Here is a 24,575-nt window from a genome sequence, read left to right on the forward strand (position 1 = left end):
TTCAAAAAACACTGGATCAGTGAAAAGCAAAATGGCGGAATCTCGTCATTATTTGTCAAAATCTAGGAAACTTGTAACAACCTCATACAAAAATTTTTTTACTGATGTGATGAAACCCTGTTTATAATTGACTCTTGGGTAGAATAAAAAAAATGGATATAGGATGAGATTTTTCAAGATGAAGGAGGACTGCTATCGTGCAGTATTAAAATGATTCCTTTTAAATCACCTCCACTAGTGCAAGACTTGTAATGTCTATTTTTATTCTACATCTACATACATATTCCAAAAGCCATTGTACGATGCGAGGTGGAGGGTACTCAGTAGCACTTGTAATGGGATGCCCTCCTCTAGCATTGCCCCCTTTTTTTATTATTATATAGAAGTAGCCGATACCAGGATTAATCTCGAATCTAGTATGGGTTAACATTATCTCAGCTGTTTCACTAAATGAATTTCACATGATTTTGTATACAATGTATTATATTTTGGCTAAAATGTATAAAAAGAAATTAATTTGTTACAATCGATATGTATACCTAAAATTACTCTTCTTTTAGAAATATTTGAAACTACAAAATATCTGGCATACTTAAAATTCATATTATTAATTGCACAATCTAATGCTGATTATAAAATTAATTTCTGGACTCATTTATAAAGTAATGGTATAACTTGTCAAGACAGTTTGTACGCTCTTTTGCTTTGTAAACTCTTTGGAATACTGTGAGTACCACAGAATGTAGGTAGTAGTGAGCATGCCTCTGGTGGAAACGCACATATTTTTTAGCTTTGTAAATAACAATGTAACTGTTGGTTTTATGAAAATAGAGTTTGTGAAGTCAGTGATATAGAAAGTGGGATAAAATAAAAGAAAGTCATAGCAACAGAAAGTACTTTGTCAATCATCTAGCCATCTGGAACCCACACAATTAAAATTTCAGCTTCAAGAGTCTACCCCTAGATGCGAGAACTGCAGCCAACAACAAGAAAAAATGAAGATAAGTAAAAAGTTTTTCTTTTGTATATCTTATGCCCCCTCTAAGCTTTTGAAACTTTTGCAGAGAGGACAGAAAAACTGTCTGTATGCCTCTATATGAGCCCTAATATCAGGCAAAGAGTAAAAACAAAGTGTGATCAAAAAGCTTCAGAACTGCCAAACAACCAAAACATTGTATGATCACTTACATCAAAGTTCTGCTTGATGCGGTCAGGGTTGACACTTTTCGGGATGACCACAATGCCCCGCTGTACAGTGTGACGCAGTAACACTTGGGCAGTTGTCTTCTTGTACTTCTCTGCAATACGTGACACTACTGGATCACTCATGGGACTCAAGCTTACTAACCTGAGAAGGGAAGCAAAGGAAGGACATCCATCCATTAATCTCATTTAACTCTTGACTCTAAAATATTCTGCTTTCTTACAGTAAAGTTACAACAGTGACACTAAAGCATTGTCAACGGGTGTGTACATGGTAGTTCAACGTTCAAAAAGCTGCTACAGATAATTGTAAAGGCAGAAAGGCTTCAGTAATGAAGTCTTCTTTGGTTCTCAGCTGAGTCAAGATGTTACTCTGCTACAGAACAACACCTCGATTGGGCTGGTAATATGAGAAGACTTATCATTAAAATTTGCTGAGAAAGCTTGCATTCCCATAAGGGCTTTAGTACCCAATTCTTCCTCCTAACCACCACTCCCACCCCACTCCCACGCCACCACTCCGCCTCGACTCACATCTCTGCCCAAACTCTTTGCCTTTACAAATGTCTGCTTCTGTCTGTGTATGTGCGGATGGATGGATGTGTGTGTGTGTGTGTGTGTGTGTGTGTGTGTGTGTGTGTGTGTGTGTGTGTGTGTGTGTGTGCGCGAGCGCAAGCGTATACCTGTCCTTTTTTCCCCCTAAGGTCTTTCCACTCCTGGGACTGGAATAACTCCTTACCCTCTCCCTTAAAACCCACATCCTTTCGTCTTTCCCTCTCCTTCCCTCTTTCCTGATGAAGCAACCGTTGGTTGCAAAAGCTTGAATTTTGTGTGTATGTTTGTGTGTCTATCAACCAGCCAGCACTTTCATTTGATAAGTCACATCATCTTTGTTTTTAGATATATTTTTCTCACGTGGAATGTTTCCCTCTATTATATTCATAAATTATTTAATTGAATAGATAAGAAATCTACTCACCAAGTAGCGGCAGAAAACACACATAAAAGACTGTTGTGATTGGCAAGCTTTCAGAGCGAGTTGCTTCTTCTTCACACAGAAGGGTTGAAGGGCAAGGAAGAAGGGTGAAGGGTGAAGGGTGAAGGGTGAAGGGTGAAGGACTGGAGAGGTCTGGCAAAAAGGTTAGATTTCAAGAAAGTCACCCAGAACTGCGGGTCAGCGGAGACTTACTGTATAGGATGAGAATGAAAGACTTCTTCTTCTTTCCTCTTCAGTCCTTCTGCCTGAAGAAGGAGCCACAGGCTCCAAAAGCTTGCCAATCACAATAGTCTTTTATGTGTGTGTTCTGCCACTACTTGGTGAGGAGATATTTTTTATCTATCCAATTAAATAAGTTTGTCAATAATTGATTGTTTTCATTGTTATATTAACTATAAGTGTGTAACATTCTGTGCAATATTAGTGATGGTGCTAGATTACTCTTTCTCCCAAAATCCATTACTTGATTATTATTCCCCAATCAGCCAGTTATAATTACCAGATTGACTGAATTTATTGATCTACTAAGATAATTATTTATGTGTTTCTTATGAAGCACATTATGATATGGACAATACATGTTTTATATGACTTCAATTAATTACAAACCACAAAATGTATTAGTTATTGTTGCAATTGTTCTGGCTCCAAAACATTCAGGCTATGTGTTAATTAAGATAAATTCTGCGTGCCACAACACGTAATTAATTTCTTCACACTGAATGTTGAGGTGGACTCAAAACACCACGCAAATGACTAAACTGAACATAGTCTTGAGGTGTGTGCAATTTCATCCTCATTATACCAAAACACACATCACCATGTATGCATCTCACAAATATTGCTGATCAACTGTGTCCGATTCAAGTATTACTTCCAACTCATGCACGTCACGTGCAATATTTCATAAAGCAAAGCAAAGATAACTTTTATTATTGGATAGAGTTTAACCAGGTCTTTCTGCACAAGTACTAATATGTAATGCACAGCAAAAAAGGCTGAACAATGCCAAAAAATAGTAAATAGCATCACAAGCGAGGACATGGGATCGTCTTAAGGGGGCCACACCCTGCCTATCTAACGCGTGTTAATTTAGACAAGTATTTGACCCATTTTTGAAGAAAACTATTTGATGCAGGACCTTAATATTTTTACTGTATGTTACATAATACTAATAGAGTTGACTGCACTAAAATATACTTTATCCATTTTATAGTTTTTAATAAATAATTTTTTAAATTTGTTAACAAAAAATATTAAGAGGTCACACTACCAGACCAGATGTGAAGAACCGCAGATCAGTAAATTGTAAGTAATTACTTTTTTTTACAAAAAATCACAAAATGGACTGTTTGATAATCTATAACTAACAAAATTGTATCATTATAGATCCCATTGATGATGCCTTAGAACAGGATAAGGCGAGACGCGTATGGGATAAATAAAATAACTAACAGCAGGAAAAAGCAGTTTTATTGAAAAAACAAGTATTTATATGCTTGCTGCAGAGGATGGCCACATAAACAAACTTGTTAAAAAAAATCCCTAACGAGCAATGAAGGGGATATAAAGATCTAAAATATATGCAGGAAAGTGAGTGCAAAAAAGTGGGCATGGCACATAAACACATGTGGTAGAAAAATGCTCTTTAAATGCTCAATAAAAAATGTTTTCAGCAAACTCCTTCTCAGAGTACTTAAATAAAATCTTAATCTATCGAAATATGATGAAAACCAAAAATCGATTTTTTTCAACCTGAACCACGGTGTGGTAGGTTAAGTGAAATATGCCTTACTACCACATATTTTACTCTTACTTGTTTTACATAGTTTCTACATTTCACACTTTTTGTCACAGTCTTATCTGTTCCACACACCATTAAATTTTATCACATACTGGTGTGCCTCAGTCATGTTATCATCCTGCTCCTCCTCCAGCCTCCTCTTCCACCCTCCCTCTTTCTCCCCTCTCCCTCTTCCCAGTTCTGTGGATGCATCCTGTCTGTTGTAATTATGTACCTCAGTGTTGCACATATAGACAAACAAAATTTGTGTATATAAACAAGCTATATGATTTTAAATTGGAATGTACACTTTAATGGAGTTTACTGTGTCAGCAGTGTGTGTATTTCTAGATAGACAGAAAGGAACACACATAAAGGTTGCAATTATCCCTCTTATACAGGGTTAACACGAATGGAAAAACTGCTAGAAGCCGACCTTGGGGAAGATCAGTTTGGATTCCGTGGAAATGTTGGAACACGTGAGGCAATACTGACCCTACGGCGTATATTAGAAGATAGATTAAAGAAAGGCAAACCTACATTTCTAGCATTTGTAGACTTAGAGAAAGCTTTCGACAATGTTGACTGGAATACTCTCTTTCAAATTCTGAAGGTGGCAGGGGTAAAACACAGGGAGCGAAAAGCTGTTTACACTTTGTACAGAAACCAGATGGGAGTTATGAGTCAAGGGGCACAAAAGGGAAGGAGCGGTTGGAAAGGGAGTGAGACAGGATTGTAGCCTTTCCCCGATGTTATTCAATCTGTATATTGAGCAAGCAGTAAAGGAAACAAGGAGTACCAATTAAAATCCATGTAGAAGAAATAAAAACATTGAGGTTTGCCAATGACATTGTAATTCTGACAGAGACAGCAAAAGACTTGGAAGAGCAGTTGAACGGAATGGACAGTGTCTTGAAAGGAGGATATAAGATGAACACCAACAAAAGCAAAATGAGGATAATGGAATGTAGTCGAATTAAGTCGGGTGATGCTGACGGAATTAGTTTAGGAAATGACACACTTAAAGTAGGTAAGGGAGGTTTGCTATTTTGGGAGCAAAATAACTGATGATGGTCGAAGTAGGGAGGATATAAAATGTAGACTGGCAATGGCAAGGAAAGCATTTCTGAAGAAGAGAGGTTTGTTAACATCGAGTATAGATTTAAGTGTCACGAAGTCGTTTCTAAAAGTATTTGTATGGAGTGCAGCCATGTATGGAAGTGAAACATGGATGGTAAATAGTTTGGACAAGAAGAGATTAGGAGCTTTCGAAATGTGGTGCTACAGAAGAATGCTGAAGATTAGATGGATAGATCACATAAGTAATGAGGAGGTATTGAATAGAATTGGGGAGAAGAGGAGTGTGTGGCACAACTTGACAAGAAGAAGGGATCGGTTGGTAGGACATGTTCTCAGGCATCAAGGGATCACCAATTTAGTATTAGAGGGCAGTGTGGAGGGTAAAAAACGTAGAGGGAGACCAAGAGATGAATAAATTAAGCATATTCAGAAGGATGTAGGTTGCAGTAGGTACAGGGAGATGAAGAAGCTTGCACAGGATAGAGTAGCATGGAGAGCTGCATCAAACCAGTCTCAGGACTGAAGACCACAATGACAACAACAACAGGGTGAACATCTATAAAACCAACAAACTGCAGGGATGGATTCCTACCTGGCAATGGAGGAAAAAGATCCTGCGAGCATGTGTCCGGAAATGTACTGTTGCCACGATAGACGGCACTGACAAATAACAGTTCCTCTGACTGTGTGCCATGTGTTCCTCGGGTGTTTCTGGCTGTGCAATTGACGCAGCATACTGTAAGCAGTAGAATGGTCCGGTATTCGTGTTGGGAACAAGCCAAGATGGTGTTTGTGCAGGCTGAGCAGATGGAAATGGTCGAGAGGCAGGACAGCTATACCAGAACCAGTACCCTCACAGACTCCAACCAAATAACACAACATTTCAAGCCCTCTTTGGGTGTTTGTGTGATCATGTGTCCTTTCAGACAGGTGAACATGCAGGGAGGTGATGGACTGTGCATACACCAGATCTGAAGGTCCAGGTTCTACAGGATATTGAGACGAACCCTAGTACAAGCTCCAGACAAGTGGCCCTTCAGCACGGTGTAAGCCAAAGTACTTCTATGTGTATCCTGCATGACAGCCACTACCAGCCCTATCACCTGCAATCCCATGGGTGCCACTTTGAACATCTGTTGTGACATGGATGAAGTGCAGTTCTGTACTGTGTTCTGGGACGATTCATTGTCATTGCACACACACCATCCATTTCTTGACACATGTTCATATGACCTTTTGTCTTCCATTTCCAGTCAGGAATCTGCTCCTGCAGTTTCTCTGTTTTATTAATGTTCTCCCTGTATATGCTACCTACTGTCCACTTACATAAAGCAGGTATTACAATTTTTTTTATTTTTTTTCAGAGCTGTAGATGATCTTGTTAGATAAACTAGAAGTCACCACTAAAACTGTGCAGCTGAGGTGGGGGCAACTAAAGGATAATTTTAAAATATTGTTGGTTGTGATACACAGTCCAATCGCATTAATGTGACAAACTGTCAGAAGCCTGAATAACCACCTTTTGCAGCACAGACATCCAGGATGATAATCGATGAGAGCTCTGGAACTTACTGACACAGATATGGAGCCATGCTAGATTTCTCAGTTGAGGCTCCACAGCATGAACAGCCCAATCACTTACAGGGAGGTCCATTGATAGTGACTGGGCCAAATATCTCACAAAATAAGCATAAAACAAAACAAAAAAAAAAACTACAAAGAACGAAACTCGTCCAGCTTGAGGGGAGAAACCAGATGGCGCTATGGTTGGCCCGCTAGATGGTGCTGCCAATGGTCAAATGGATATCAGCTGCATTTTTAAAAAAATAGGAACCCCCATTTTTTATTACATATCCGTGTAGTATGTAAGGAAATATGAAAGTTTTAGTTGGACCACTTTTTTCGATTTGTGATAGATGGCGCTGTAATAGTCACAAACGTATAAGTACATGGTATAAATAAAATAAAGAAACTTCCACATGGGAAAAATATATTAAAAACAAAGATTCCAAGACTTACCAAGCGGGAAAGCGCTGGTAGATAGGCACAATAAATAAAACACACACACAGAATTTCGAGCTTTCGCAACCGGCGGCTGCTTCGTCAGGAAAGAGAGAAGGAAAAGGAAAGATGAAAGGATGTGGGTTTTAAGAGAGAGGGTAAGGAGTCATTCCAATCCCGGGAGCAGAAAGACTTACCTTAGGGGGGGAAAAAGGATAGTTATATACTCGCGCGCGCGAACGCGCGCACACACACACACACACACACACACACACACACACACACACACACACACACACACACACACACACATATATATCCATACATACATACACAGACTTATCATTCTCAGGAATGACAAATTCACAAAGGTACATGTATCACATCGGAACAACTGAAATAAAATGTTCAAATGTATCTACGTTCTGTATTTTAATTTTTTAAAAACCTGCCTGTTACCGACTGTTCATCTAAAATTGTGAGCCATATGTTTGTGACTATTACAGTGCTATCTATCACAAATCAAAAATGTGGTCCAACTAAAACATTCATATTTCCTTACGCACTACACAAATATGCAATAAAAGATGTGGTTCCTATTTTTAAAAATGCAGTTGATATCCATTTGACCTATGGCAGTGCCATCTACTAGGCCGACCATAGTGCCATCTGGTTTCCCCCTTCAAGCTAGACGAGTTTCGTTCTTTGTAGCTCTTTCGTTTGACACTTATTTCATGAGATATTTGGCCTGGTCATGATCAATAGACCACCCTGCATATTCTAGATTGTGTTTAAATCTGGGTTGTTTGGTTGCCAGGAGAGTACAATAAATTCATGCTGGTAGTCTTTGAACCTGCATGTAGGTTTGACATGCTGACCAGGGATATATGCATACTTTTCTTGAACCATCCTGCCTTTGACATCTTTGAGATCACCCTATACAGAAATCCGGTTTGGGATTTTCTCCACCCAGGGTCTGGTTGTCGTCATTATTTCATCATCATTCAGGAACTGGTGAGATTGGAAGATGAAAAGACTGGGAATTTGTACAAGTGCTGATAACCACATCGTTGAGTGCCCCACCAACCAAAATCATCATCATCATCATCATCATCATCACTATTGAGGAGCATTTAGTGACAAAGTGTGAATGCATGGATGACAACATATGGGTCAGACAATGTGAGAGTTTATGGGAACATTCCAGTGCTGTGTCATCTGAACAAGACACGGCCAAGGCAAAGGCACCATAGGTGCAAAGATGTTAGCTCGTGTTTGCATGAGTTCCACCAGTGCCACAGGCGGCATTGAGGATGAAAATATTGACTTTGCCTCAGCCAACTGCTGGCCGAGTACAATCCAAAGGAGGATGGGATGAAAAGACATGTGTTCAGCCAACAATGAATAACTTCCATGGTACTTGATGGAACTGTAAGGGAAAGACAGATTTGAATACACCCAGCAAATTTTGGAGGAAGTTGACTGCAGTGCTACTCTGAGATGACGATGTTGGCACAGAAGAGGAATTCACAACTGGCTCCATGAAACCAGCCAGAAGACTTGCGGAGAAAAAAAAAAAAGAGGGCAAGTCCAATTAAAACTAGTGCTGTGGGGGTTTTGTACAAACTTAATTGTCAGAAACGGACTGACAAGCTTGTAATGGTGTTGCAGGGTAGATTGTGCTGAGAGATAATTGTTAATAAAAAAGTTTTATAAGTTGTACCATTTCTGATTTAATTAGCAATGCTGCTAGCCTGTCACATCATTGTATACGTAAATTTGAGCACTTGCGCATGGTAAAATGCGGTAATTCACAGATATCTGTAGGTTCTTGCATTACCACTTGTTGAAATGCTCATTAAGAGTTAAAATGTGCCCTGTTTCAGAACTCACAAATTTAAACCAGGTACATTTCTTTGCTTTGAGGAAACCAAACAAAGAACATGTTTGGTGACACTGTCCTTGTCAGGCTGCTTGAACTTGCATGTGCAGCAATCTAATTGGCTAGCTTCAATGCTAATTAAATAAGAAATAGTACTAGATATCACATTTTTCTTAGCAATTATTTATCAGCACAGCCTATCTTGCAACACCCTTACTTTAAAAATATATATATGTCTGCCTGTGTCTGCATATGTGCGGATGGATATGTGTGTGTGTGTGCGCGAGTGTATACCTGTCGTTTTTCCCCCCCAAAGGTAAGTCTTTCCGCTCCCGGGATTGGAATGACTCCTTACCCTCTCCCTTAAAACCCACATCCCTTCATCTTTCCCTCTCATTCCCTCTTTCCTGATGAAGCAACCTTGGGTTGCAAAAGCTGAAATTTGTGTGTGTGTTTGTGCATTTTTTAAAATGAAGATGATGTAACTTACCAAACGTAAGCATTGGTATGTTGATAGAGACACTAACAAACACAAACACACACACAAAATTCAAGCTTTCACAACCAACGGTTGCTTAATCAGGAAAGAGGGAAGGAGAGGGAAAGACGAAAGGAAGTGGGTTTTAAGGGAGAGGGTAAGGAATCATTCCAACCCAGGGAGTGGGGGCACACGCGCGCACACACACACGCACACGCACACACACACACACAGACACAAGCAGACATATGTAAAGGCAAAGAGTTTGGGCAGAGATGTCAGTCGGGGCGGGAGTACAGAGGCAAAGATGTTGTTGAATGACAGGTGAGGTACAAGCGGTGGCAACTTGAAATTAGCGGAGATTGAGGCCTGGTGGATAACGAAAAGAGAGGATATATTGAAGGGCAAGTTCCCATCTCTGGAGTTCGGACAGGTTGGTGTTGGTGGGAAGTATCCAGATAACCCGGACGGTGTAACACTGTGCCAAGATGTGCTGGCCGTGCACCAAGGCATGTTTAGCCACAGGGTGATCCTCATTACCAACAAACACTGTCTGCCTGTGTCCATTCATGCAAATGGACAGTTTGTTGCTGGTCATTCTCACGCAGAAAGCTTGTAACGTTCCCTGGCAGCACACACACTATTAATAAAATGAAATGACATTTAATTGCACTATGTATGCGGCTATGAAGCAATTCGTATGTACTGTAATTGTTTAACAAAAAATGTTATTTTATTTTGTGTAAAGGATGTTGGTTATTATTGTAATATTTTCTGTAATAGTATTCTCGATGTATTTATGATTGTAATATTTCTATACTCATAATGTAATTACGAAACATGTTAATATCTGCGATAAAAAAATGTAAAATATAGCCACAGAGGAAAGTAATGTTGTAAGATTACAAAGAGATATTCAAAATCAGCAGTAGTATAAAAAGCACTACATAATATGCATTCTACATCGTCTTCCTCGAGAGCTGAGAGAGAGAGGAACCTGTGACGTAGCAATATATGAATGAGTAGACTTCGTTTGTCTGTATCTACCTTTAGCCGCCATTAGAGGAGAAATTATAAAGGTGTGTAATTTTAATTATTGTTATGGTCTAAATACATCATAATTTATCAAAATTATGTATTACTAATGTAAATTAGCTTGCCTATGTCATCTATAATATTTCTATAAAAAATTTTCAGCTCTTTTAGCGATTATCGTTGGTGTTGCTGGGCTGTGCCGTGACGAACGATTTGCAGCTGCGGCACATTTAAAAAATTGTTCCGCTATAATATTAACCAAACCCATAAATCGGGAGTAGGTAAAATTAGCAGTGAATTACGAAATATTTTTCTTTTACAGTGATCCTGAGGCTGATTGAATCTATTACTGGTTTTACATTTGTGCATTCATAGGCAGATAATTAATGTTGAAGTTGTTTATCTGTTGGTTCTTTCCATTTCTAAAGCAAATAACTTAAACGTATAGTGAAGTGTGTTTTGTCAATGATAATTAAACGTTCAGGTCAGCTTGGCAATATTTAACCACTTTATGCTAACAGAGACAGTCTTGTGTTCCATAACTAATGCCGGGAAAGAATTCAGTAAATATTTAAAAATACACTGCATCTAGAAAATGTGTGCCAAGGCCAAAATACGTAAAAAAATTTAATTTAAATAAGGTTCAAATAAATGTTATTTATCAGATAGTTTGAATTTATCAGCATGAAAGGGTTGCTAAGGTTCACGTAATTTTAAATGTGCTTAATTCTGTGTAAATGAATTTTTATTACCACACGTAAATAAGGGGTTCTACAACAAAGTTCATACTGAAAGAGTAAATAACATAAATATTTAAAGCCATTTCTTCCCCATTTTCATCCATTTTCACATTTTACATAATAATAATTTTTTTTTTTCTCGTTAAAAGCTTCACAGTGTAGGCAGGTCAGCTGGTAAATCACGTGGGTGCTTTCACACGTAGCTCTGCCTTTGATCGTGTACACCTTCCGGGTTACAGGACTGGCGTAGGTGGTGGTGGGAGGGTGCATGGGACAGGTTTTACACCGGGGGCGGTTACAAGGGTAGGAGCCAGAGGGTAGGGAAGGTGGTTTGGGGACTTCATAGGGATGAACCAAGGTTACGAAGGTTAGGTGGACGGCAGAAAGACACTCTTGGTGGAGTGGGGAGCATTTTGTGAAGGATGGATTTCATTTCAGGGCAGGATTTGAGGAAGTCGTATTCCTGCTGGAGAACCACATTCAGAGTCTGATCCAGTCCCGGAAAGTATCCTGTCACAAGTGGGGCACTTTTGGGATTCTTCTGTGGGAGGTTCTGGGTTTGGGGGGATGAGGATGTAGCTCTGGTTATTTGCTTCTGTATCAGGTCGGGAGGGTAGTTGCGGGATGCAAAAGCTGTTTTCAGGTTGTTGGTGTAATGGTTCAGGCATTCAGGACTGGGGAAGATTCATTTGCCACAAAGACCTAGGCTGTAGGGAAGGGACCACTTGATATGGAATGGGTGGCAGCTGTCATAATGGAGGTACCATTGCTTGTTGGTGGGTTTCATGTGGATGGATTTGTGAAGCTGGCCATTGGACAGATGGAGGTCAACGTCAAGGAAAGTGGCATGGGATTTGGAGTAGGACCAGGTGAATCTGATGGAACCAAAGGAGTTGAGGTTGGAGAGGAAATTCTGGAGTTGTTCTTCACTGTGAGTCCAGATCATGAAGATGTCATCAATAAATCTGTACCAATCTTTGGGTTGGCAGGCCTGGTTAACCAAGAAGGCTTCCTCTAAGTGACCCATGAATAGGTTGGTGTACGAGGGGGCCATCCTGGTACCCATGGCTGTTCCCTTTAATTGTTGGTATGTCCGGCCTTCAAAAGTGAAGAAGTTGTGAGTCAGGATGAAGCTGGCTAAGGTAATGAGGAAAGAGGTTTTAGGTAGGGTGGCAGGTGATCGGCGTGAAAGGAAGTGCTCCATCGCAGCGAGGCCCTGGATGTGCAGGATATTTGTGTATAAGGAAGTGGCATCAATGGTTACAAGGATGGTTTCCGGGGGTAACAGATTGGGTACGGATTCCAGGCGTTCGAGAAAGTGGTTGGTGTCTTTGATGAAGGATGGGAGACTGCATATAATGTGTTGAAGGTGTTGATCTACGTAGGCAGAGATACGTTCTGTGGGAGCTTGGTAACCAGCTACAATGGGGCGCCTGGGATGACTGGGTTTGTGAATTTTAGGAAGTAGGTAGAAGTTTTGGGTGCGGGGTGTCGGTGGAGTCAGGAGGTTGATGGAGTCAGGTGAAAAGTTTTGTAGGGGGCCTAAGGTTCTGAGGATTCCTTGAAGCTCCGCCTGGACATCAGGAATGGGATTACCTTGGCAAACTTTGTATGTAGAGTTGTCTGAAAGCTGACGCAGTCCCTCAGGCACATACTCCCGACAATCAAGTACCACGGTCATGGAACCCTTGTCCGCCGGAAGAATGACGGTGGATTGGTCAGCCTTCAGATCACGGATAGCCAGGGCTTCAGCTGTGGTGATGTTGGGAATAGGATTAAGGTTTTTCAAGGAGGATTGAGAGGCAAGGCTGGAAGTGAGAAATTCCTGCAAGGTTTGGAGAGGGTGATTTTGATAAAGAGGAGGTGGGTTCCGCTATAACGGAGAATGGAACTGCTCCAGGCAGGGTTCAATGTGGATAGTGTATTGGGGAGTTGGATTATTAGGAGTAGGATCAGGGTTATTTTCCTTCGTGGCAAAGTGATATCTCCAGCAGAGAGTGAGTATGAGTGTCGGACAGTAAATCTTTGACAAGGGCTGTTTGGTTGAATCTGGGAGTGGGGCTGAAGGTGACGCCTTTGGATAGGACAGAGGTTTCAGATTGGGAGAGAGGTTTGGAGGAAAGGTTAACTACTGAATTGGGGTGTTGTGGTTCCAGATTGTGTTGATTAGAATTTTGAGGTTTTGGGGGAGTGGAGCTGGAAGTGGGAGATTGAGTAGAAGGGAGAGACTGGGTTTGTGTTCAATGAGAGGAGGTTGAGGTTTGCTGGAAAGGTTTTGGAGGGTGAGTGAGTTGCCTTTCCGGTGGTGGAAAACCAGGAGATTGGATAGTTTTTTGAGGTGGAGGGTGGCATGCTGTTCTAATTTGTGGTTGGCCTGTAGGAGGATGCTCTGAACAGCCAGTGTGGATGTGGGAGAGGAAACATTGAGGAATTTTATTAAGGATAGGAGTTGACGGATGTGTTCATTGGCTGAGTTGATGTGTAGGTGAAGGATTAGGTAGGTGAGGGCTATGGATTGTTCAGTTTGGAACTGGTATAGGGACTGATGGAAAGACGGGTTAACAGCCAGAGATGGGAACTTAATGTGTGAGGCCTTTGGGGGTAATGCCAAATGTCAGACAAGCCTGAGTAAATAAAATATGTGAGCGTAATCTGGCTAGGGTGAAGGCATGTTTGCGGGGGGAATGTAAATAAAACTTAATGGGGTCATTGTGGGGATGTTGTGAGGTTGACATGGTATTAGAATGTGGAAAGTGTAACATGAAGCTCAAATGAAAATAAAAATAAAAATGTATGGTGAGAGATTAAGGTGAACTAGGATGCAACTGAAGATCTGGTGTGAAAAAAGTAGAAAAAGTGTTGGTTAAAGCTGAGTTATGTTGATCCTGTGGTGAACTTAATGTTGGTAAACAATGATGCGCACAAAGGTTAGGCGATTGTGTTGCCTCCAAAACACATTAAAGGGTGGAGAAATTCGGGAAAATTTCGAAAAACTGCGTGTACATGTATTAAAAGGAGTGGTTTTGTTGTGGCAGGTTATGAAAATGAGGTTACCAATTGTCTGACAAAGAAATAATGACATTAAAACCTGTGGGAAGAGGCTAAAAAGGATCGGTGATGTGGGAAACACGGAAATGGAAATATAGCGAAAGTTGTTAGAACTAGCCGAAATGGTTCTTTAATAGGTGAAAGGAACTGTTTGTGAACTGGGAACGGTGGATTTTATAGCAGCAGTAGTGTTGAAAGTGGAATAAATTGTTTTTGTTTATGGTTTGGAAGTAAGTTACGTATTATTGAGTATATATATGCAGGATAAAATTGTATGGTAGATTACGGTAAAAAGGAGAAGGTGAATACAAAGTGAAACTACTTGCACAAACAAAAAGAGAAAGTAAGATGACAGAAAAGATTTTGGAATGCAACAATGACAATAACAAATGTAATTGTTGGGTTCAAATTAATGATATTATTATAATAGAGGGAAACATTCCACATGGGAAAAATAGACCTAAAAACAAAGATTCTGTAACTTACCAAACAAAAGCGTTGGTACGTTGATAGAAACAATAACAAACACAAACACACACACACATTTCAAGCTTTGACAAAAAAGAGTCTTAACAGATGGACAACAAATGGCAAAATAAATATTTTTTAGGTGACATCACTGCAAATTAGCAATTTCTGGTTTTTTTTTTGCTTTACTTGCGCTGTGAAACCTTGCTTCTTGCCAAATTTTATTATCGTAGGTCAACAGGAAGTATCCTACAGGTTCTGATGAGTAAGTATTTGAGTATGAAAATATGGGACATAAAGTGACTGAATTGGCTTAAAAGCTTAAATTTTTTTGCCCCGTCATAGGACTATAGACCTTAGTACCTGACAAAATTTCAACTTATACACCTACGCATTCCTGAGAGAAAGAGTTCTTGATAGACAGACAGAGAGATGGACAACAAATGGACAGAAAATATTTTTAGAGTCCATGTTGGAACATCCAACAATATTGTGAAAAGAATAGATTGCCACTCACCATAAAGATCACCCACTGAGTTATTACTCACCATAAAGCATAAAGACAGCCCACTGAGCTGCAGTCTTTCATTGTGCCTGTATACAACTCAACAGGTCATCTCTATGGTGAATACAATCTACACTTTCTGTAATACTGCGGAAAATATTTTTTTAGTGTGAATTAATTGCAAATTAACAATTTTCAAATTTTTCGCTTTACTTGCACTGTGGAACCTTGCTCCCTGTCAAATTTCATGTGTGTATGACAACGGCAAGCGCTCTATAGGTTTTGATGAGTGACATACACTAGTTCAGTGCCTATATTTGATGGTGTCTCTACAGTCCAGTGCAGTAGTTCTTCGGACGTGCATGCGTACATGTCCATAGGAAAAGAAACCCCTGCAGTTAATAACTGTATGGAATCATGAAATGTATAGACATGAAACTTCCCGGCAGATTAAAACTGTGTGCCAGACTGAGACTCGAACTCGGGACCTTTGCCTTTCGCGGGCAAGTGCTCTACCAACTGAGCCACCCAAGCAGGACTCACGACCCGTGCTCACAGCTTTACTTCTGCCAGTACCTCGTCTCCTACCTTCCAAACTTTACAGAAGCTCTCCTGCGAAGCTTGCAGAACTAGCACTCCTGAAAGAAAAGACACTCTGCTGCAGAGCAAAAATCCCACTCTGGAAACATCCTCCAGGCTGTGGCTAAGCCATGTCTCCACAATATCCTTTCTTCCAGGAGTGCTAGTTCTGCAAGGTTCACAGGAGAGCTTCTGTAAAGTTTGGAAGGTAGGATACGAGGTACTGGCAGAAGTAAAGCTGTGAGGAGGGGGCGTGAGTCGTACTTGGGTAGCTCAGTTGGTAGAGCACTTGCCTGTGAAAGGAAAGGCAAAGGACTCGAATTTGAGTCTCGGTCCAGCACACAGTTCTCATCTGCCAGGAAGTTTCATATCAGTGCACACTCAGCTGCAGAGTGAAAATCTCATTCTAGAAACAATGTTGCTTGGTCGTCTACTCGGAATGAAATGGGCTGAATCTAGACCGGCACTCATCGTAGAGCTGCACAGCACTGACTAGAGGGTGCTGTCATCAGTGTCAGTCGTAGTGTCCACCTAGTAGAGCATACCAATATTGTGGCTTCGTAGCTATTGATACCACAATTATTTTTCTCACACACCACATATTCCTCCCTTTGAGACTGATGTTTGATACTGACTGACTTCTTTTAGCAAGGAATGCCCTCTTTGATTGTGCTGCCTCTGTTATATTCCACCTTGCAGTGTCCGTCATCTGTTACTTTTTTTCTAAGGTAGCATAATTCCTTCATCTTGTTTATTTTGTTGTTCTCAATTCTGATGTTACACTTACTGCTAATTTCAATCCTGTTACTCCTCATTACTTATGTCTCTCTCCATTTCATTCTCAGTCTATAATGAGTGCTCTTAGGCTGTTTACTCCGTTTAACAGATCCTGCAGGTCTTCCTCCCTTCCAATGAGGTTAGTGACATCATCGGCGAGTACGGTCACTGACATATTTTCAGCATAAATTTTAATCCCACTCCTGAATATGATAATGGCTGTTGTTGTTGTTGTCTTCAGTCCTGAGACTGGTTTGATGCAGCTCTCCATGCTCCTCTATCCTGTGCAAGCTTCTTCATCTCCCAGTGCCTACTACAACCTACATCCTTCTGAATCTGTTTAGTGTATTCATCTCTTGGTCTCCCTCTATGATTTTTATCCTCTGTGCTGCCCTCCAATATTAAACTGGTGATCCCTTTATGCCTCAGAATGTGTCCTACCAACCGATCCCTTCTTCTAGTCAAGTTGTGCCACAAACTCCTCTTGTCCCCAATTCTATTCAATACCTCCTCATTTGTTATGTGATCTACCCATCTAATCTTCAGCATCCTTCTGTAACACCACAATTCGAAAGCTCTATTCTCTTTTTGTCTAATCTGTTTATCATCCATGTTTCAGTTCCATACATGGCTACACTCCATATAAATACTTTCAGAAAAGACTTCCTGACACTCGATGTTAACAAATTTCTCTTCTACAGAAACGCTTTCCTTGCCATATGGCCATACTGCCTATATATGCAATAAACTTACTTGCTAGCATCACCACCTCTTGCGTGGAACAGGTTAGGCATCTGAGGAGACCCCAAAGGAGCGAATGCACAGACCGTCACGTCGAGCGCTTTGCAAAAGGCTGCCAGCTCTCGCTGCTGGAAGTAGATGTGCAGCTCCACCTGGAGGTTGGCTGGCCTGATGCGAGCGGCCTGCCAGATGCGTTTTATCTGGCTGGAGTTGAAATTCGACAGCCCGATGGAACGGGCTCGACCGGCATCTACTTGAGCTTCCATTGCCTGTGAAACGACAAAAATTAGTGAGACACGGGTGTTGAAGCAACATCTTTCACTTTTAAAATACATTACTTAAGTAAAATCAAACAATGGAAAATCCAGGATGGAATGTAACAATATTTTGAAAAGGAAAGTTGCTACTCGCCATATAGTGGAGATGCTGAGTCACAGATAGGCACAATAAAAAGATTCTCACAAATATAGCTTTCGGCCAGTAAGGCTTCTGTCAAAATTAGACAAAAAACACACACTTACACACTCAAAAATGCAACTCACACACACATGACTGCAGTCTCAGGCAACTGAGGCCACACTCAGTGTGGCCTACTGCGACTCAGCATGTTGTGTTGGCTGAAGAGCCAACAACGTGTTACTAGAGGAGGCCGAATTGCACACGTTTTAGCACACGCAGGCTGGCGTGAGGCGGGAGGAACTATACTGACGTGAGGTCTGGAACGTGACAAGGAATCAGAATTCAGAAATCGGACATAATTAGTTTCATACTTAACTTTAATCCATTAATGATGAACATCGCTCTCGGCAGTACATGATTCACAATATTATCTGTTCAGAAGACGTAGTAACTGAATATGGCGCCTTGCTAGGTCGTAGCAAATGACGTAGCTGAAGGCTATGCTAAACTGTCATCTCTGCAAATGAGAGCGTATCTATACAGTGAACCACCACTAGCAAAGTCGGCTGTACAACTGGGGCGAGTGCTAGGGAGTCTCTCTAGACTAGACCTGCCACGTGGCGGCACTCGGTCTGCAATCACTGATAGTGGCGACATGCGGGTCCGACGTATACTAACGGACCGTGGCCGATTTAAAGGCTACCGCCTAGCAATTGTGGTGTCTCGTGGTGACACCACACAGCATCTCTGTTATATGGTGAGTAGCAACTTTCCTTTTCACAATATTGTACTTCAGTAAAAATTATTCCATTCCACTGTTTATTTATTTAATCGTGTCTGAGCTACACTGTAATTAATTAATATGCTATATATACTAGATTACAAATACAAATAAATGATAGTTATACATTCATATATACATTCATGATCTTTAAATATTGTAAGTCGTCATTATTGTCTAAAGCAAGGTTCATATCTCTCTCCAGTGTTCGGCACACTTCACTGCAGCGTCGTTGGCCAACCACAGGTCTTGGAAAGTGCATGGGGCCAGCAAAAAGATGGACAGGTCAGCAGGTGTGTCATGGTTTGTTTTCCTCCAGATTGGCCGGGCTCTTCTTCGGCGTATCCCCACTTGATCAGGTTATCCTGTGATCTTCCCATTTGACATCTAAGTCTATTTAGGCTCTTTCAGACTCTCCATTCCAATTGTGATCCAGCAGGAAGTTTTTCTTTAATGTTCCAACTTTTCAGACTGCCTTTATCCAATTTCTCTTTCCACATTGATTCTCTAGTTGTAGACTGACTTTCGGTTAGTGGACGTTCAACTTTTATGAAGTCTTTCCTAGATTTAAGACTTGCCTCCGCCGGCTGATGTGTGTACAGGGGATGTCTTCTATCTTCGCACTGCCTGCTTCGTTCGGCCATCGCCAATGTTTGCCGTCTGATCTGTGGGAGGGGGGGGGGGGGGGGGGGGCTATTCCAGAAGACATATAAAGGAGATCACAGTTTGTAGGCTTCAGGCATCCCATGATTAATCGACGTGAGTCATTCAGTGCTGCGGCTAGCTTCTGAGCATGTGTCGACCTTCTCCATACGGGGCATGCATATTCAGCTGGAGCAAAGCACAATGCCAGGGATGATGCACGTAGAATTTCAGGGTTTGCTCCCCAGTGTGAGTTGGTAAGTTTACGGATTATGCCATTCCGTGTGTTGACTTTCACTCTAGTTTTTTCTACGTGTTTCTTGTAAGACAATGTTCAATCTAATGTGACTCCAAGATAAACTGGGTTTGGGCAGTGTTGAAGTTTAAATGAGTTCCATTTCAATTGTAATTCCCTGTTTGCTTCCTTGTTGTTTAGATGAAATAAACAAGTCTGCGTCTTTGCTGGATTAGGTCGAAGCTGGTTCCCGTTGTAATATTCAGTTAGTACTTCTAAGGCATATGTTAGGTTTCTCTTGATCTGTTTGATTGATCTAGATTGGCATGCAACGGCTACATCATCAGCATAGATAAAGCTTCTTGTTGTCGGTCCAACTGGTTGGTCATTTGTATACAGATTAAAAAGTAGGGGGGACAAAACACTGCCTTGCGGGAGCCCGTTCTTCTGGTTCCTCCAGTGACTTCTTTGTTCTTGAAATTCCACATAGTATCTTCTGTTGGAGATCAGTGATCTCACAACTTCAGTAAGGTGATAGTTTCCCGTCATTTTGAAAATTTTTCCCAGGAGGATTTTGTGGTTTATCGTGTCGTAAGCTGCTGATAAGTCGACAAACACCATGCCAGTTTTTTCTCCCTTCTCAAAACCGTCCTCTATGTATTGTGTTAGGCAGAGGACCTGGCCAGTGCAAGATTTACCTGGTCTGAATCCTGCTTGTTGTGGAATGATTTGCCTTTCTAGTTGTGGTGCTATTTTATTCAAGATAAGACGTTCATATAGCTTGAAAGGCAGCACAGCAGCGATATTGGACGATAGTTCTTAGCATCATCTCTTGGTTTACCTGGCTTTGGGATAGCTACTACCTTGGCCTTCAACCATAGCTTAGGCATCGTCTTGTTTGACCAGCAGAGATTATAGAGTTCTAAAAGCCATTCCTTAGCTATGGGCCCTAGGTTCTGTATAAATTCATTAATGACGTCATCGGGACCCGCGGCCTTCCTGGGTTTCAAGGAACTGATAGCAGCTTCCAGTTCTGTTGAAGTGAAGTATGGCTCACGTGGTATTTCAGTCACTTGTGGCCTCTTATATGAGGTGGCAGTCTTACTGTTCCTGGTTGGTTTACCATTCAAAAGGAGCTGATGTGCGATTTGATTATCTGTTACGGAAACCTGATCCTTGGGGGCTGCCGGGTCGCTGGACAATCGCTTTATGAGGTTCCAAGCTCTTCTGCTACTGTGCTTCATGTCAAGACTCTCCAACGTATGTTTCCATGACTCTTGTCTGTCTTTGCTTATAGTTTCAAGTAGCTGATCCCCAAGTTTTATGGTTTCTTCACTGAAAGGGTCCATGCTGTACTGCTCCAGGTATTCGTTATATATTTGTTTCGTGTCGTTGGAAACTCCAGGAATGTAGAGTGTTCTGCAGCCTCTAGGTATGCTGAGTCTTGCTCATCTTTTAACAGCTTGGACGAACTTTCCGTAGTTTTCAGTGTTTGATGGTAAATTTACGATTTCTATGTCTAAGGTGGCCGCAATTTTTTTCCAGTTGGCCCTTTTGAAGTTAAAACGTCTTTTAAATGGTACTTTTTGTGGCAGTATTACTGGTCTAAACTTTAGCATGATTGGTCTGTGTTGGGTCTTTGGGATAGGGTTGAGAATGAATTTGTTGCATGACCGGACAAGGTTTTGGAAACAAATATGAGGTCTGTGTTATACCCTCTCTTCCATCTTGCACTATTGAATGACGCAGGCTGTTTCTGATCATGGATGAGATTCAGCTCGTGTTCTTCTGCCCAGCTTTCCAGTAGTTCTCCATCTTCATTTGTGTCTTGATGGCCCCACACTCTATTGTGACAGTTAAAGTCTCCCATTATTAACTGGGGGTGACAGACCTGTTGGCTGAAAGCAAGCCTTTCCCCTGGTGGTTTATATATTGATGACACCGTAATGGTTCCACTGTGACAGGGTGTTATGGCATCAGTTTTGAAAACCCACAACTAGTGATTCTATAATCCGTGCTTCCTCCTGCCACCCTCATCAGTGTAAGTTGAGCATTTTTAAATCTATGGCTGTTTTTGATGTCCAAATTTGTGAAGATCCCATTTGTGGGGAATCGCTCTTATGACTTGGTTAAGCTTTTTAAGAACCAGGATTTATGTGGCTTTCACTATTGTTAATAAGCTTCAGCATATTTATTTATTTATTTATTTCATGTTCCGTAGATCCAGTTAGCGAGTTAATCACAAGGATATGGAACATGTCAAATTGTACAGGTTTCAATTTAAACTTACTATAAATACAAGGGCAATTCAATGCCAAATTGTACATAGTTTAAGTAAGACATACTATAAATACAGTAATAGATACAATGTCAGATAGATAACATAACAACCATTTAACAGAAAAAAAGAGTTTCAAATAAAGGTTGAAGATAAGAGCACAAAGTTAAATCAGATATTAGGCCTACAAGAGTAAATACAGGTACATGCAATTTGTTGTTACAAAAAGTGTGCTAATGCTCAAATGCACAATAAAATCAATTGAACTACTTCTAGACACAATAAGTTTAGAATGAATATTTCCACAAGGATAAGTTACAGGGTTGGCAAAACACAAATTAGTGTAGTGACTGTAGCATGTCATATATAGGCTAGACTGGCAGAATGTTTGAGACCAGGATCAGCAAGCTCATGCTAGCTAAGAAAGGCCAGGTTAAACAGAATTCCGCATTTGCTGAACATCTTCTGTCAAGTGGGCGTCACACTAGAAAACTTGAGAATATTACATCTTGCTCAGAAGTGGAAAAAGTTGAATATACTTGTTGGGTTGGAAATTGTTAAACAACTCTATGTTAATAAAGATAAGTTGCTGAACAGTCAACTGTTTAGCAGAAACCACGTATATTGTGATACAACGCTACCAATGTCTGGAATGTTGCAACAATGATAACTTTCATTTGTGTCAACAGCCTAATTTTTATCTTGCTTGTTTTGATGTTTATGAAATTAGGGGAGTCATATTGCAAAAGGGGGGGCTTGTTAATGACCTTATTATAACATAGGTGACTTTACTTTTTTATACTGTGTAACTTATATTCCTTTTCTAATGACTAAAAATAGATCTTTTTCAATAGTTTGCAATGCCCCTGTTCCTGATGCCTTGATTGGTTTGTACATTTCGTATGCATACACACTCTGAAATTTAGCTATTTTATTCCCTATGTCAGTTTTAATGACATATTTTGACTTGCTATTTTATATCATTGTTTTACCTAATTATTCTGTTTTTATTTAGGGGTATCTCAATGTACTTTTGGTTTCATGTGGGTGCAATGGTTTGCTTTATGTATCATAATTTATTAAGTTTATGCACTTTCTGTATTTTGCAAATGTGCCTTGGCGGGACATGCAGACACCAGGACACCTCCTACAACACTTAATGTGGTGTCTGCATCTTGTTTTGTCACAGTAGTATGTGTGTGTACACAAAAGGGACATTGTGCTGCGTCCATCTCATACTATGTTTATTATATAAGCGTTGCCCTTTTTTATGAGAGTCATTCAATAATTAAAGGGACAAAGAAGAAAGTGTTTATTTTTACAAAACAATGCTTTCTCTATACTAAGATGGTATCTGTTCTTTCGGACATGCCTGAAAGAACAGGTACCATCGGTGACCATGCAGCTCGTTAGAATGAAATTACAATGAAATTAACACCCTTAGTAGCTTACAGGCAATGACATATGTCAACGGGGACAGCTGAAAATGTGTGCCTCGACCGGGACTCGGACGTGGGATCTCCTGCTTACATGGCAGATGCTCTATCCATCTGAGACACAGAGGATAGTGCGACTGCAGGGACTTATCTCTGACACACCTCCTCTGAAACCCACATTCTCAACATATTGTCCCGCACTACATTCATAGTGCCCCCGCCCATTATACTCATTACTCGTGACGCGTTGCCAATTCCCGAAAGAGTTCGGGCACTGTTTGTGCATTCGCACAGAAGAAGAAGATGTTCAAGTGGCCGGTGAGCCTTAATTATATATTGACTAATATGATATCTGTTCTTTCAGACATGTCCGAAAGAACAGGTATCATCTGTGACCACGTCTAGAAGACAAAGGTATTTATTATATTATTTTAACCAAACAGGGAGGCAGAATAACTAGTACAAACATCTACGACACAGAATTCTTGGTCTGGCACACAGTTTTAATCTGCCAGGAAGTTTCATATCAGCACACACTCCGCTGCAGAGTGAAAATCTCATTCTGGAAATATCCCCCAGGCTGTGGCTAAGCCATGTCTCCACAATATCCTTTCTTTCAGGAGTGCTAGTTCTGCAATGTTCGCAGGAGAGCTTCTGTAAAGTTTGGAAGGTAGGAGACGATGTACTGACAGAAGTACAGCTGTGAGTACGGGGCGTGAGTCATGCTTGGGTAGCTCAGATGGTAGAGCACTTGCCCGCGAAAGGCAAAGGTCCCGAGTTCGAGTCTCAGTCTGGCACACAGTTTTACTCTGCCAGGAAGTTTCATCTACGACTCAGATGAAAAAATATTTTTTTGATGTGTCACCAGAAGAAGCTCTCGACCGGTTCCCCAATTCTTATAGCTTCACTCCTGTCAGTGATAAGAGTCTGGTAGATTCGTCGCAAGGTCATCAGCTCTGAACTCTTGCTACATCTGCTTTGGCCAATGCTGAGCCATCCACCTGCACTGGTGCCGCAATGCTTACGGTCTGACACAGCTGTTTGGGCTTGTGCATTTGGATGCCAGATGAAATGAGCATTGGTGGTAATCGAGATTACTCTCAGCTGATGCCTCAACATCGCCCACACGGCTGTGGGGAGAGCTTCGCAACACATTGAACAGCTACAACCTCACATAGCTAGCTGCGTACTGGGTGTGCCTCCGCTACCCCCACGTCTTCCATTTGCACGGCCGTCTCTTACATGTGACCAGTGCCCTCAAATTGTCTGCCACTGCTGGCAACATTTTTACAATTACCTCCTCTGCTGCACGTGGCCCTTTCACCTGTTGTAGGGTCACGACGGGACCCCAGCTCCCACACTGTCACAGCCAAGGACTCCACTGCTGCCGCCTCTGCCACAATCTCCTTCCTTTGGGTCGGACTTGGACACAGAAATGGAAGCTGTGCCAATTTCACCCGGCCTACCGTATGGCCTCTCACAAGGGG

At 41.1% G+C, this 24,575-nt stretch overlaps 1 protein-coding gene across 3 annotated transcripts in view; it reads right to left on the reverse strand.

Annotated features, from left to right (window-relative positions):
* Nucleotides 1-24,575, reverse strand: part of LOC126293293 (1,5-anhydro-D-fructose reductase-like) — a 101,269-nt gene that overhangs the window by 24,616 nt on the left and 52,078 nt on the right. For all 3 annotated transcript variants that reach the window (XM_049986421.1, XM_049986422.1, XM_049986420.1), the window contains exons 5-6: nucleotides 17,330-17,586; nucleotides 1,189-1,348 (exon numbers count right to left, since the gene is read on the reverse strand). In XM_049986421.1, the coding sequence (XP_049842378.1) occupies nucleotides 1,189-1,348; nucleotides 17,330-17,586 (417 nt within the window). The remainder of the gene's footprint in view (nucleotides 1-1,188; nucleotides 1,349-17,329; nucleotides 17,587-24,575) is intronic.

The sequence above is a fragment of the Schistocerca gregaria genome, chromosome 10, assembly GCF_023897955.1.
Source record: "Schistocerca gregaria isolate iqSchGreg1 chromosome 10, iqSchGreg1.2, whole genome shotgun sequence".
NCBI classification, from domain to species: Eukaryota; Metazoa; Arthropoda; class Insecta; order Orthoptera; family Acrididae; genus Schistocerca; species Schistocerca gregaria.